This window comes from Telmatherina bonti (genome assembly GCF_933228915.1).
Source record: "Telmatherina bonti genome assembly, chromosome: 23".
Lineage (NCBI taxonomy): Eukaryota > Metazoa > Chordata > Actinopteri > Atheriniformes > Telmatherinidae > Telmatherina > Telmatherina bonti.
Window position 1 is genome coordinate 3,326,604 of NC_136632.1, and position 16,737 is coordinate 3,343,340.

The 16,737-nt window shown below is 45.8% G+C and overlaps 1 protein-coding gene across 1 annotated transcript; it reads left to right on the top strand.

Annotated features, from left to right (window-relative positions):
* Nucleotides 1-9,792: 9,792 nt before the first annotated feature.
* On the top strand, nt 9,793-15,974 carry prl2 (prolactin 2; the record flags this gene model as incomplete). Its single annotated transcript, XM_079263280.1, has 4 exons — nt 9,793-9,963; nt 14,927-15,034; nt 15,271-15,441; nt 15,780-15,974. Exons 1-4 carry the CDS (start codon nt 9,832-9,834, stop codon nt 15,972-15,974), a joined length of 606 nt encoding a protein of 201 aa, XP_079119406.1. The 5' UTR covers nt 9,793-9,831.
* Between the last annotated feature and the right edge of the window lie 763 nt (nt 15,975-16,737).

Sequence of the window (16,737 nt, forward strand, 5' to 3'; positions counted from 1 at the left end):
AATAAAGGAAACCTTTAATATAACAGATTATTTTACAGTGTGGGACTGTGAACAACACAGTTTTCATAAAAACTTACTTTTCAGACAGTCTCTGCAGGGGAAACTGTTGCATAGTTAATATGAAATGAAAGGTTAAAGCCAGAGTGGGTGATGGCCTGCGGGCATTTATGAATGTAACGGAGATCCTGTAACTCTGCAGGTCAGCCTGATCATGACAGCCTGAGGCTATCTGCCCAACAACGCTATTTGTGTTTGTGAACGTGATGCTGAATCACATGTTGGACAAGCTTCCAGCGGTAGGTTAGAAGATCTTTTTAGGGAGCATTTTTTACTATACTGCTTAAAATCCTCTTTACACTCTGAAAGCAGTTGATTAATTTAATGTTGTAACACAAAAATAAAAACTTTTAGTCGCCTGTAGAACAAACAGGACTGAAAACACACAATCCAACCTGTTCTAAATGATTATATAGGGATGTGTCTGATTTGTCCCACCCTCCTAAACCGCCCTGCGTGCCACGCTTTGTGCACGACTCGTGCACTCTCAGATACGGAAGTGTTGAGCTGTCACCTTCATAAAAAAGACCTGGTATGTCTATCAAACTCCGACCTGCCTTTAGCAAGCTAACAGAGCTAACCAAGCTAACCCGGAGCTAAGAGGAGCTCACAGGAGCTAACCAGCTAACAGAGATAAGCGAGATAAAGTCACGTTGTTAAAGGACACGCCCCTAATTATACAGAATTTTGTGAGTAAATAACATTAAAACAGTGAATTATAAACAAAAAAAAAAAAAATCACTCCCCACACAGCTGTGATGAGGGTAAAGCTCACCTTTTAAACCTAAAATGTTTTTGTTCCAGGCTGTAAACATGTTTATTTCTGCTGTAAACATGTTTATTCCTGCTGTAAACATGTTTATTGCTTCTGTAAACGTGTTTATTCTTGCTGTAAACATGTTTATTCCTGCTGTAAACATGTTTATTCTTGCTGTAAACATGTTTATTTCTGCTGTGAACATGTTTATTTCTGCTGTAAACATGTTTATTTCTGCTGTGAAGTTGGTCTTTTTAACATGGGAGTCTATGGGGATTTGCTCTGTTTTGGAGCCCCTAGTGGATGAAGGGGGAACTGCAGTTTTATGCACTTCCACTTTTAACCGCCGAATGTTGTTGCTTTGTTATAACGTGGAAAATTTTACTGTAACATGAAACATAAAGTTCTTTATGCAGACGTTACTGTGACCTAAAAATATTAGGGCAAAATAGATTTTTTGGAAATGATTCTATTTAAACAGAAACGTTTCAGTTGTTTTGTCAAGGATTAATATTCTACTCTGATTTATTGTTGTACACACAGGAATGTGGAACAGTTATCAACAATGCCACGTCACCTGATTGTGTGCTCTCAGATGGTGCCTGGAGTCTGGGTGTGTGTGTAGCTTTTGGTTAACATGTACCAGTGGTTACGTCTATATGGCCTTGCTGCCTTCTGAAAACTAAAATTAAAATGATAAAGACTAGATGCACCGCTGGGACTGGGACAGGAAGACGTGTCCTGTCTGGGTAGTCACAGCGTCCTCCAAGCTTCACCATCACATTCCCACCTTTGAAGTACAACGTAATCCCATGTAGACATTTTTCTGATCCTCTGCATGCACAGTTTCCTTATTATCCTTCGGACAAATACATTTATATTCCATGTTTTCCTAACAAAAAGCATCACTTTGAAAAGTAAGTTTCACATTTTTAATGAAACTATTACATAACAACATAGTATGATCACAAATCTTTTTTTTTTATGAAGATGACAGCTCTATGCTTCTTCACTCAGAGGCTTGGTGCACTTATAAAGGCAAGGAAGCAAGAGCCAGAGCTTGCTAGCTGCATCAGTCAGCATACCACATCAAAACCCTCGGAAACGAGAATTGTGTGTTTCTGTGCTCTGGGGGCATGGCTTTAGGGGGAGTGTGAAGAAATGGATTTGGACTTTTGAATTCTGCATTTTCTAAATACAGCTTGCTTAAGCCTTTTTTTCAGGATCTCCTACTCTGCCTTTAATCACAGCTGAGTAAAATACAACTGGAAACATCTCCATCAATGCCCAAACGTACCGCTATGGTTACCTTGCTTGAACGATGTTTTCTGCTCCTCCTGCTTGGCAGGTACCGGCGCTGCTGGCACACACCTGCCTACTTCATCCCTTACCTGCCGTCGCTAGATCACAGTACGTCACAACACAAGAGGATGCAGGATGGTACTTCAGAGACGGAGACAACCAGGTCACTTCTTGGATTAAATCCAGCAGTCCAGGCATCAAAAAAGAGAGAAGCTGAAACTAAAGTATTGATCTCTGTGTTGATCCTTATCGCTACTTATCTTGGTACTCATCTATATCCAGACTGATCTGCCCAATGAATTTCAGCAGTGGAGGGGATGGTAGACAGAAGTAGTTTTAATTTTAGGTCAGTTTAATTTATTAATTTCAAACTGGAGACAAACTGGGTAGAATGTAGAGATGATGGTGAGAAAGATTGAAACTTACCAACAATCTGGTCATGAAAGGACCAGAATCCAGGAAAGATGTACTAGGAAACATGATGATAAGATATACTTAACCAGAGGGGGAAAAAAACAGTAACAAAATGCAAGCTGTAACAGACACATCATTTTATAAGTGAGCACATCTTTCTATTTTTACAGGAGAAAACATTGTTTTAAACTGTTTTTGTGTCTTCAGCTTAACATAGTTTAAAGGTTAAAAGTTTAAATGCCTCATTTGGTGAAGCAGGTTATTTCCAATAAACGTTTAATCATAATCACGATAAACAGTTTGATTTTACAATGTCTAAAGAAGTTTATGAGAGATCAGAGGTCTAAAGTATTTCAAATATAAATCTAAACGTATTAAGTTTAATGGAAATTGTTTAATGTAAGAAGAGAGGAGGCCAGGAACTACGTTATTTCAAATGTCAAAATGGCATAAACATTTTATGAGGGAAATTTGTGCGACCTATATCCTTGTCTTCAACATTTCCTGTTGAAGAGCCATCAGATTTATTTTTCTACCGCAAACAAATACCCAGAATGAGGCAGGCATTTTACAGCTGTCACCTCCCATTGCAGGTCACTGCTTGATGTGAGTCAGGAATGTGAAGGGTCAAATCATTTAGGACCCCAAAGGTCTGCTGTTTGTAGTTTACTGGACCACGCTGTCAAGGCATCAAGATCAGACATATTCTGTAAGATGATAAAGTTCACATCTCAATCCCAGAGAAACAAAGATGCATTTAATGAGGAACACAAAACCCTGTTTATTCATAGTCTCTGCACAAGGTGTAGGGAGTTCACTGCTGAATGAGTTTCTTCTGTCAGAAAAAAGTTTGATTTCTAACAACAATTCAGAATACCTACCTGTAGTCTCTGGGTGGTGATAAGGATGATGTCTGCGTACTCCGTCATCCTGCTGGAGGGCTCCCAGGCTCATAGTGAAGCCTAAAGGCATGAATAACCTGCACACACAAGGTTTCACAATCACAAAATGAAGCACCAGATTGTACCTAAGGAGTACTCAGGATTGTCACTAGAGTGTCCCTTCAAATATAATGCTGTTCAATACTGAAGTCTGCATCCCATAAAATCCAGTATTGTGCCTTTGTGGAATTTCTTGCACTTTATTCTTCTGCTGGAAACTTCCAGCAGGATGATGCACCATGTCACAAAGCTCACATCATCTCCACCATGACGATGAGTTCACTGTCCTCCAACGGCTCCACAGTCACCAGATCTACATCTACAGCAGAGCAGCTTTGGGATGTTCTCATCATGATGAGATGGAACGGGAGATTCTCATCATGATGAGGTGGAACGGGAGATTCTCATCATAATGAGGTGGAACGGGAGATTCTCATCATGATGTGGTGGAACGGGAGATTCTCATCATGATGAGGTGGAACGGGAGATTCTCATCATGATGAGGTGGAACGGGAGATTCTCATCATGATGAGGTGGAACGGGAAATTCTCATCATGATGAGGTGGAACGGGAGATTCTCATGGTGATGAGGTGGAACGGGAGATTCTCATGGTGATGAGGTGGAACGGGAGATTCTCATGGTGATGAGGTGGAACGGGAGATTCTCATCATGATGAGGTGGAACGGGAGATTCTCATGGTGATGAGGTGGAACGGGAGATTCTCATCATGATGAGGTGGAACGGGAGATTCTCATGGTGATGAGGTGGAACGGGAGATTCTCATGGTGATGAGGTGGAACGGGAGATTCTCATCATGATGAGGTGGAACGGGAGATTCTCATGGTGATGAGGTGGAACGGGAGATTCTCATCATGATGAAGTGGAACGGGAGATTCTCATCATGATGTGGTGGAACGGGAGATTCTCATCATGATGAGGTGGAACGGGAGATTCTCACGGTGATGAGGTGGTACGGGAGATTCTCATGGTGATGAGGTGGTACGGGAGATTCTCATGGTGATGAGGTGGAATGGCAGATTCTCATCATGATGTGGTGGAACGGGAGATTCTCATCATGATGAGGTGGAACGAGAGATTCTCATCATGATGAGGTGGAACGGGAGATTCTCATCATGATGAGGTGGAACGGGAGATTCTCACGGTGATGAGGTGGTACGGGAGATTCTCATGGTGATGAGGTGGTACGGGAGATTCTCATGGTGATGAGGTGGAACGGGAGATTCTCATCATGATGAGGTGGAACGGGAGATTCTCATCATGATGAGGTGGAACGGGAGATTCTCATCATGATGTGGTGGAACGGGAGATTCTCATGGTGATGAGGTGGAATGGCAGATTCTCATCATGATGTGGTGGAACGGGAGATTCTCATCATGATGAGGTGGAACAGGAGATTCTCATCATGATGTGGTGGAACGGGAGATTCTCATGGTGATGAGGTGGAACGGGAGATTCTCATCATGATGAGGTGGAACGGGAGATTCTCACGGTGATGAGGTGGTACGGGAGATTCTCATGGTGATGAGGTGGAATGGCAGATTCTCATCATGATGTGGTGGAACGGGAGATTCTCATCATGATGAGGTGGAACAGGAGATTCTCATCATGATGAGGTGGAACGGGAGATTCTCATGGTGATGAGGTGGAACGGGAGATTCTCATCATGATGAGGTGGAACGGGAGATTCTCATCATGATGAGGTGGAACGGGAGATTCTCATGGTGATGAGGTGGAACGGGAGATTCTCATCATGATGAGGTGGAACGGGAGATTCTCATCATGATGAGGTGGAACGGGAGATTCTCATCATGATGTGGTGGAATGGGAGATTCTCATCATGATGAGGTGGAACGGGAGATTCTCATCATGATGAGGTGGAACGGGAGATTCTCATCATGATGAGGTGGAACGGGAAATTCTCATCATGATGAGGTGGAACGGGAGATTCTCATGGTGATGAGGTGGAACGGGAGATTCTCATGGTGATGAGGTGGAACGGGAGATTCTCATGGTGATGAGGTGGAACGGGAGATTCTCATCATGATGAGGTGGAACGGGAGATTCTCATGGTGATGAGGTGGAACGGGAGATTCTCATCATGATGAGGTGGAACGGGAGATTCTCATGGTGATGAGGTGGAACGGGAGATTCTCATGGTGATGAGGTGGAACGGGAGATTCTCATCATGATGAGGTGGAACGGGAGATTCTCATGGTGATGAGGTGGAACGGGAGATTCTCATCATGATGAAGTGGAACGGGAGATTCTCATCATGATGTGGTGGAACGGGAGATTCTCATCATGATGAGGTGGAACGGGAGATTCTCACGGTGATGAGGTGGTACGGGAGATTCTCATGGTGATGAGGTGGTACGGGAGATTCTCATGGTGATGAGGTGGAATGGCAGATTCTCATCATGATGTGGTGGAACGGGAGATTCTCATCATGATGAGGTGGAACGAGAGATTCTCATCATGATGAGGTGGAACGGGAGATTCTCATCATGATGAGGTGGAACGGGAGATTCTCACGGTGATGAGGTGGTACGGGAGATTCTCATGGTGATGAGGTGGTACGGGAGATTCTCATGGTGATGAGGTGGAACGGGAGATTCTCATCATGATGAGGTGGAACGGGAGATTCTCATCATGATGAGGTGGAACGGGAGATTCTCATCATGATGTGGTGGAACGGGAGATTCTCATGGTGATGAGGTGGAATGGCAGATTCTCATCATGATGTGGTGGAACGGGAGATTCTCATCATGATGAGGTGGAACAGGAGATTCTCATCATGATGTGGTGGAACGGGAGATTCTCATGGTGATGAGGTGGAACGGGAGATTCTCATCATGATGAGGTGGAACGGGAGATTCTCACGGTGATGAGGTGGTACGGGAGATTCTCATGGTGATGAGGTGGAATGGCAGATTCTCATCATGATGTGGTGGAACGGGAGATTCTCATCATGATGAGGTGGAACAGGAGATTCTCATCATGATGAGGTGGAACGGGAGATTCTCATGGTGATGAGGTGGAACGGGAGATTCTCATCATGATGAGGTGGAACGGGAGATTCTCATCATGATGAGGTGGAACGGGAGATTCTCATGGTGATGAGGTGGAACGGGAGATTCTCATCATGATGAGGTGGAACGGGAGATTCTCATCATGATGAGGTGGAACGGGAGATTCTCATCATGATGTGGTGGAATGGGAGATTCTCATCATGATGAGGTGGAACGGGAGATTCTCATCATGATGAGGTGGAACGGGAGATTCTCATCATGATGTGGTGGAACGGGAGATTCTCATCATGATGAGGTGGAACGGGAGATTCTCGTCATGATGAGGTGGAACGGGAGATTCTCTTGGGGATGAGGTGGAACGGGAGATTCTCATCATGATGAGGTGGAACGGGAGATTCTCATCATGATGTGGTGGAACGGGAGATTCTCATCATGATGTGGTGGAACGGGAGATTCTCATCATGATGAGGTGGAACGGGAGATTCTCATCATGATGAGGTGGAACGGGAGATTCTCATCATGATGAGGTGGAACGGGAGATTCTCATCATGATGAGGTGGAACGGGAGATTCTCATCATGATGAGGTGGAACGGGAGATTCTCATCATGATGAGGCGGAATGGCAGATTCTCATCATGATGAGGTGGAACGGGAGATTCTCATGGTGATGAGGTGGAACGGCAGATTCTCATCATGATGAGGTGGAACGGGAGATTCTCATCATGATGAGGTGGAACGGGAGATTCTTATGGTGATGAGGTTGAACGGGAGATTCTCATGATGATGAGGTGGAACGGGAGATTCTCATCATGATGAGGTGGAACGGGAGATTCTCATCATGATGTGGTGGAACGGGAGATTCTCATCATGATGAGGTGGAACGGGAGATTCTCATCATGATGAGGTGGAACGGGAGATTCTCATCATGATGTGGTGGAACGGGAGATTCTCATCATGATGAGGTGGAACGGGAGATTCTCGTCATGATGAGGTGGAACGGGAGATTCTCTTGGGGATGAGGTGGAACGGGAGATTCTCATCATGATGTGGTGGAACGGGAGATTCTCATCATGATGAGGTGGAACGGGAGATTCTCATCATGATGAGGTGGAACGGGAGATTCTCATCATGATGAGGTGGAACGGGAGATTCTCATCATGATGTGGTGGAACGGGAGATTCTCATCATGATGAGGTGGAACGGGAGATTCTCATCATGATGAGGTGGAACGGGAGATTCTCATCATGATGAGGTGGAACGGGAGATTCTCATGGTGATGAGGTGGAACGGGAGATTCTCATGGTGATGAGGTGGAACGGGAGATTCTCATGGTGATGAGGTGGAACGGGAGATTCTCATCATGATGAGGTGGAACGGGAGATTCTCATGGTGATGAGGTGGAACGGGAGATTCTCATGGTGATGAGGTGGAACGGGAGATTCTCATGGTGATGAGGTGGAACGGGAGATTCTCATGGTGATGAGGTGGAACGGGAGATTCTCATGGTGATGAGGTGGAACGGGAGATTCTCATCATGATGAGGTGGAACGGGAGATTCTCATCATGATGAGGTGGAACGGGAGATTCTCATGGTGATGAGGTGGAACGGGAGATTCTCATGGTGATGAGGTGGAACGGGAGATTCTCATCATGATGAGGTGGAACGGGAGATTCTCATGGTGATGAGGTGGAACGGGAGATTCTCATCATGATGAAGTGGAACGGGAGATTCTCATCATGATGTGGTGGAACGGGAGATTCTCATCATGATGAGGTGGAACGGGAGATTCTCATCATGATGAGGTGGAACGGGAGATTCTCACGGTGATGAGGTGGAACGGGAGATTCTCATCATGATGAGGTGGAACGGGAGATTCTCATCATGATGTGGTGGAACGGGAGATTCTCATCATGATGTGGTGGAACGGGAGATTCTCATCATGATGAGGTGGAACGGGAGATTCTCATGGTGATGAGGTGGAACGGGAGATTCTCATCATGATGAGGTGGAACGGGAGATTCTCATCATGATGTGGTGGAACGGGAGATTCTCATCATGATGTGGTGGAACGGGAGATTCTCATCATGATGAGGTGGAACGGGAGATTCTCATCATGATGAGGTGGAACGGGAGATTTTCATCATGATGTGGTGGAACGGGAGATTCTCATCATGATGAGGTGGAACGGGAGATTCTCATCATGATGAGGTGGAACGGGAGATTCTCATCATGATGAGGTGGAACGGGAGATTTTCATCATGATGTGGTGGAACGGGAGATTCTCATCATGATGAGGTGGAACGGGAGATTCTCATCATGATGTGGTGGAACGGGAGATTCTCATCATGATGAGGTGGAACGGGAGATTCTCATCATGATGAGGTGGAACGGGAGATTCTCATCATGATGAGGTGGAACGGGAGATTCTCATGGTGATGAGGTGGAACGGGAGATTCTCATGGTGATGAGGTGGAACGGGAGATTCTCATGGTGATGAGGTGGAACGGGAGATTCTCATGGTGATGAGGTGGAACGGGAGATTCTCATGGTGATGTGCAGCTACCGTGTGATGCTCCATGCCAATATGGAGCGAAGTTTTTGCACCTTTTTGAACACATTACACCAGGAGTTAAGGCAGTTCTGGAGAAGAACGGGTCTGACCTCGTACCAGAAGATCGACCTGATAAATGTGAGCACCTATGTGATGCTTCATGACAACTTGGATCAAAATCTATGAGGAGTCTTTCCAACATCTTGTTGAATTCTTGACACTAACGAAGGCAGTTCTGGAGGAAAAAAATGGGACCAACTTGTTCCTATAGGGTGGTCCTGATAAAGTGGATGTTGGTGGAAATGGGTGGATATTTGCATAGTCCTGCCTCTCACTCTCTCGCTCTCTCTCTTGCTCTTAAAAGGACGTTGCCAGAGGGACACGTTAACCTGAATATCTTGAGGTCTTTCACCAGAAACATATCTGTCTTCCCGGCTTAGAGACAGGAACTCATCTGCACCCTGTCGGATGCTTGGACACATCAGATCAGGTAGGTATCAAGAAATGCATCCCTTCCTATCTCTTTTCTCCAAACCACCAATCCTCATGACTTTTCTCTTTAGTTCCATCAGTTCTGAGTTTTTCATCCAACCTTAAACACTGAAAGAAAAAAGAAAACTGGGAGTTTCTAAAAAAGATAGCATTCAGATGGAATTTTGATAGATTTATGATCTTTTCGTCCTGTTTTTATGTCTTTCCAGTCTTTAGCATGTGGGTGGTGCTCGTCTGTCTGGTTTTCTGCAGCAGGCTGACCAGCATGGAGGCAGCACCTCTATGTACCAACGCCCAGGCTGGATGCCATGTCCTCTCCCTGGCAAACCTGTTTGATCGGGTCATTCAGCACTCAGCCAGGATGCACGGCATCTCCAATGACCTCCACTCTGAGTTCGTAAGTGTTCTTCTCTTTAGGTTTTAGAAACTGGGTCTAAATGTTACTGCCTCTGAGTGGAACAGCCCCTTAAGAGGTCTGTTTGTTACTGAATCTCTTCTGAAATGACACATACAAAATAAATCATGCATATGTTTACTACTACAAGGAGTGGTCTTTGGTCGTCAAAGAAAGCTGAGACTCGTAACATCACTACCGAGCTGTCAGAATCTACACATGTGCTGCAGTGTCACAGGAACTTCACCGGGATCATGCTATAAAATACATCTCACCTATAAAACAAAACCATGTCGCTAAAAACCAGAGGAAACCAGCCCAATCCAAACAGGAAGAAGAAAAGTAGTATTAATGACACAATCCTGGGAAATACCAAAGTAATTCTAGTAAACTAGTGCTAGGAATGACAAAAGTAGCCCTGAGAAACTCTAAATTACTCCAAAGAAGGAATGAATCTGGTGTAGGAATTAGTAAAGTAGTCATAACAATTACTAACAAAGTCCTATGACTTACTGACAAATTCCTATCAATACATTACGTAGTCTTAGGAATTAGTCAGTTGTAGGACTAAGACTACGTATTTTCCTTTGACTACTTTACTTTGACCTCTTTTATAGTTCCCAGAACCAATTATAAACAAATAAAGAATTCCCAACAATTAGTCAAGTAGTTTTAGGAATGAATGAAGTATTTTTTGGAATGAGTGAAAAAGTCCCAGAAATAATTCCTAAGAATTAGTGAAGTAGTCTTTAAAACTTATCAAGTGTTTCCAGAAATTAGTGAGATAATCCGAGTAAATACTAAAGTAGTCACAGAAACTTTTAAAGTAGTCCTAAGTAATTAGTAAAGTAGTCCCAGGACTTAGTAATTTAGTTTAAGAAATTAATGAAATAATACTAGAAATGAATAAAAACGTCCTACGAATTAGTGAAATAGTATATTGTAAAGCAGTCTTAGAAATGAATGAAGTCCTCGGAATGAGGAAATTAGTACTGCTAATGACATGGTCTTTGTAATGACTGAAGTAGTCTGACGAGTTTGTGCCGTAGTTACTGTAACTTCCTTGGAATTAGTTTTAAAAATGAGTAATTTAGTCCTTGGAATGACAGAAGATGTCCGACTAATTAGTAGAGTAATTCTAGGAGTTACTAAACTTGCCCTACAAATGAGTAAAGTACTTTTGGGAATTACTAATGTAGTACTAGTAAGAGCAGGTAGTTCTGGTGGTCTTACTAAGTAGTAAAGTTATCCTTGGAATTACTAAAGTAGTTCTAGGAATGAATAAAAGTTTCTTAGGGATAATAAAACTAGTCCTGGGAACTAGTAAAGCAGTCCAAGCAACTAGAATAGATAGAGATGAATAAGTGTCTGCTGAGGAACTGGGTTACATTGGGACAGGTAAACAGTCAACATGAACAGGACCAGGACATCTTTCTGGACCATGAGGATCCAGAAGCCCAAGATGGTACATGACCCCGTCCGTCTCCACGGCAACTAGCAGGACCTTCATGATTCATATGAAACAAATGTCGATTCACAGGAGACACATCCGCAGTTTTTACAGCTGGGATAAAAACATGATGTATGATTCAGGCTGCTGGTTTCTGTCCCACAGAGACGAGACAGACGTCTCCCAGAGTTTCTGTCCTACAGAGACGAGACAGACGTCTCCCAGAGTTTCTGTCCTACAGAGACGAGACAGACGTCTCCCAGAGTTTCTGTCCCACAGAGACGAGACAGACGTCTCCCAGAGTTTCTGTCCCACAGAGACGAGACGGACGTCCTCCAGAGTTTCTGTCCCACAGAGACGAGACGGACGTCTTCCAGAGTTTCTGTCCTAAAGAGACGAGACAGACGTCTTCCAGAGTTTCTGTCCTACAGAGACGAGACGGACGTCTTCCAGAGTTTCTGTCCCACAGAGACGAGACAGACGTCTCCCAGAGTTTCTGTCCTACAGAGACGAGACAGACGTCTCCCAGAGTTTCTGTCCTACAGAGACGAGACAGACGTCTTCCAGAGTTTCTGTCCCACAGAGACGAGACAGACGTCTCCCAGAGATTCTGTCCCACAGAGACGAGACGGACGTCCTCCAGAGTTTCTGTCCCACAGAGACGAGACGGACGTCTTCCAGAGTTTCTGTCCTAAAGAGACGAGACAGACGTCTTCCAGAGTTTCTGTCCCACGGAGACGAGACAGACGTCTTCCAGAGTTTCTGTCCCACAGAGACGAGACAGACGTCTTCCAGAGTTTCTGTCCCACGGAGACGAGACAGACGTCTTCCAGAGTTTCTGTCCCACAGAGACGAGACAGACGTCTTCCAGAGTTTCTGTCCCACGGAGACGAGACAGACGTCTTCCAGAGTTTCTGTCCCACAGAGACGAGACAGACGTCTTCCAGAGTTTCTGTCCCACAGAGACGAGACAGACGTCTTCCAGAGTTTCTGTCCCACAGAGACGAGACAGACGTCTTCCAGAGTTTCTGTCCCACAGAGACGAGACAGACGTCTTCCAGAGTTTCTGTCCCACAGAGACGAGACAGACGTCTTCCAGAGTTTCTGTCCCACAGAGACGAGACAGACGTCTTCCAGAGTTTCTGTCCCACAGAGACGAGACAGACGTCTTCCAGAGTTTCTGTCCCACGGAGACGAGACAGACGTCTTCCAGAGTTTCTGTCCCACGGTGACGAGACAGACGTCTTCCAGAGTTTCTGTCCCACAGAGACGAGACAGACGTCTTCCAGAGTTTCTGTCCCACGGAGACGAGACAGACGTCTTCCAGAGTTTCTGTCCCACGGAGACGAGACAGACGTCTTCCAGAGTTTCTGTCCCACAGAGACGAGACAGACGTCTTCCAGAGTTTCTGTCCCACAGAGACGAGACAGACGTCTTCCAGAGTTTCTGTCCCACAGAGACAGACGTCTTCCAGAGTTTCTGTCCCACAGAGACGAGACAGACGTCTTCCAGAGTTTCTGTCCCACAGAGACGAGACAGACGTCTTCCAGAGTTTCTGTCCCACAGAGACGAGACAGACGTCTTCCAGAGTTTCTGTCCCACAGAGACGAGACAGACGTCTTCCAGAGTTTCTGTCCCACAGAGACGAGACAGACGTCTTCCAGAGTTTCTGTCCCACGGAGACGAGACGGACGTCTTCCAGAGTTTCTGTCCTAAAGAGACGAGACAGACGTCTTCCAGAGTTTCTGTCCCAAAGACATGAGACAGACGTCTTCCAGAGTTTCTGTCCCACGGAGACGAGACAGACGTCTTCCAGAGTTTCTGTCCCACGGTGACGAGACAGACGTCTTCCAGAGTTTCTGTCCCACAGAGACGAGACAGACGTCTTCCAGAGTTTCTGTCCCACGGAGACGAGACAGACGTCTTCCAGAGTTTCTGTCCCACGGAGACGAGACAGACGTCTTCCAGAGTTTCTGTCCCACAGAGACGAGACAGACGTCTTCCAGAGTTTCTGTCCCACAGAGACGAGACAGACGTCTTCCAGAGTTTCTGTCCCACAGAGACAGACGTCTTCCAGAGTTTCTGTCCCACAGAGACGAGACAGACGTCTTCCAGAGTTTCTGTCCCACAGAGACGAGACAGACGTCTTCCAGAGTTTCTGTCCCACAGAGACGAGACAGACGTCTTCCAGAGTTTCTGTCCCACAGAGACGAGACAGACGTCTTCCAGAGTTTCTGTCCCACAGAGACGAGACAGACGTCTTCCAGAGTTTCTGTCCCACGGAGACGAGACAGACGTCTTCCAGAGTTTCTGTCCCACAGAGACGAGACAGACATCTCCCAGAGTTTCTGTCCCACAGAGACGAGACGGACGTCTTCCAGAGTTTCTGTCCTAAAGAGACGAGACAGACGTCTTCCAGAGTTTCTGTCCCACGGAGACGAGACAGACGTCTTCCAGAGTTTCTGTCCCACAGAGACGAGACAGACGTCTTCCAGAGTTTCTGTCCCACAGAGACGAGACAGACGTCTTCCAGAGTTTCTGTCCCACGGAGACGAGACAGACGTCTTCCAGAGTTTCTGTCCCACGGAGACGAGACAGACGTCTTCCAGAGTTTCTGTCCCACAGAGACGAGACAGACGTCTTCCAGAGTTTCTGTCCCACAGAGACGAGACAGACGTCTTCCAGAGTTTCTGTCCCACGGAGACGAGACAGACGTCTTCCAGAGTTTCTGTCCCACGGAGACGAGACAGACGTCTTCCAGAGTTTCTGTCTTACGGAGACGAGACAGACGTCTTCCAGAGTTTCTGTCTTACGGAGACAAGACAGACGTCTTCCAGAGTTTCTGTCCCACAGAGATGAGACAGACGTCTTCCAGAGTTTCTTTCCTACGGAGACAAGACAGACGTCTTCCAGAGTTTCTGTCCTACGGAGACAAGACAGACGTCTTCCAGAGTTTCTGTCCCACGGAGACGAGACAGACGTCTTCCAGAGTTTCTGTCCCACGGAGACGAGACAGACGTCTTCCAGAGTTTCTGTCCCACAGAGACGAGACAGACGTCTTCCAGAGTTTCTGTCCCACGGAGACGAGACAGACGTCTTCCAGAGTTTCTGTCCTACGGAGACAAGACAGACGTCTTCCAGAGTTTCTGTCCCACGGAGACGAGACAGACGTCTTCCAGAGTTTCTGTCCTACGGAGACAAGACAGACGTCTTCCAGAGTTTCTGTCCTACAGAAACGAGACAGACGTCTTCTAGAGTTTCTGTCCTACGGAGATGAGACGGATGTCTTCCAGAGTTTCTGTTTGGTTCTGTTGCTGGTCAATTGTTGTCGCCGAGTTTCTCCCAGTGATTTTTTTAGACTACATGTTGGAAAATGCTGCTTCCTGGTGTGTGTAAAGACCTCTGTACACACACACACACGCGCGCACACACACAGAGCAGACTGTTTTACTATTTCCTTCCGTACCCTGACATTTCGCTGACTCCTGACCTCTGACATTTCATTCATTCCTTCAGGAGCTTTACTTCCTTCCCAGTAAGAACCAGATCGGCCGGGTCAGTCGGAACTGTCACACCTCCACCATCCTCACCCCAAATGGCAAAGAGAACGCTCAGAGAATGGCGGTGAATTAACCTTTAAAAGTTATTTCCTCTCACTGACATCACCGTGCACATCATGTTCACAGTGACGGTAGAGATCATGTCACCTTTCTGTTCCCCGTACGCTGAGTCATCCAGGTGTTTCAGGCATCTACATCCCTCCATTCATCTCTTTCACGTTCTTCTAAATCCACCCCATCGTCACGGACACAGTCGTCATGGCAACAGTTCCAGCTGACTTTTTAAACATGTGCCTGCAGAGGGAGGAGCTGACAGAGGTGATCCTGAAGCTGCTGGTGGCGTGGAGAGATCCTCTGTGGCACTTCCACCAGAACATGGCCCACCGTCACGACTTCACCGCCAACAAGTCTCTAGAAGTGAGCGACATGGTGCAGGAGCTTCGGAAAGGCGTGCACAAAGTGATCGAGAAGGTAAAAACACGTGTTGGTTGGATAAGAAAGCATAAAAGCTTCCTGCAGGATCCATTGGGTTCATGTTCAGGTTGTGTGTGTGTGTGTGTGTGTGTTAGGTCACTTTTTAGAATTAGCCAGCTGTTTAGCATAAATCGCTCCAAAAATATGAGTTGATATCGGTACTGGAAATTAAGAGTCTGATGAAATTGTTATTTTGGATATTGGTAAATAAAAAAGGAAATATCGAACATCGTAGTTTCAGACTGTCTTGCAGACAGATAAGTTTGGGAGAACTTTGTTTTTACAAATGTCTCAGAAGGTTTTGTATGAAAACTGGTGTGTTCTTCCTGGCCTAGATGCAGATGCTGGGAATGTTAGGGAATTCTGTGAACAGCCGGGTTTCTCCAGAGGCTTTGTTGGCCTCCGATGCTGCGGAGTGGCGCCTCATGAAGGACTACGACCTCCTCTACTGCTTCCGTCGAGACTCCAACAAGATACAGAACTACCTGAAGATCCTCAAGTGTCGAATCGTCCCACAGCACGGATGCTAAGCGACGGAAATCCAGGAAATATCAAGAATGGAACAAAAATGTTTCAGCTGTACAGAACTCTGACCAAGCTGCGGTTTTTCTGTGTCACATGAGCTGATGCAAGGAACCGCAGGAACCAGAAACTGCCGACGCCGCACGGCGCGCTCAGGTTGTCCATCCTCAGAGAACAGACGATGGGCACCAGCAGATTGCTGTAATACGTGTTATGAAATATTAATACTTGAATATGATGGTACAATAAAAACACTTAAACATGATATATTTTAATTCATTTTGCTGCTGCAAAACATTTCACACTGTGAAGTCACTGTGAGAAAGTGAGGTTCAGGCTACTTAGATGTCAAAATGAAGAGGATTTAGAATAATGTGCTAATGAAATGTTATCAGTGTGTTTGTTTCTGACTCATCCAGAGATCTAACCAGCTCCAGGTGATCACGCTCCCGCCACGCACATCACGCACTGCCCGAATCGCCAAGTTCCAGAGGCATGAAGAAAAAAATCATCACTACGACATGATAAAGTTACACATTTTCCAGCCTTCTTCATGCTGAAGTGTTACTCAGTGTAGAGACGACAGCGGATCACAGCGTCATAAAAATCTGCTTTTAGCGGCTGGAATGAACCGAAGCCTGTAGAACCGACTCATTCTGTCCTCTTCTAACACACATCACCAGCAAAAGAACCGCCTCCCTCAACTTCCAGCCAATCAGATGTGATAAATGACGCAGCATCGTTCACCGCATTGGAGCGTCTGGAAAAAGC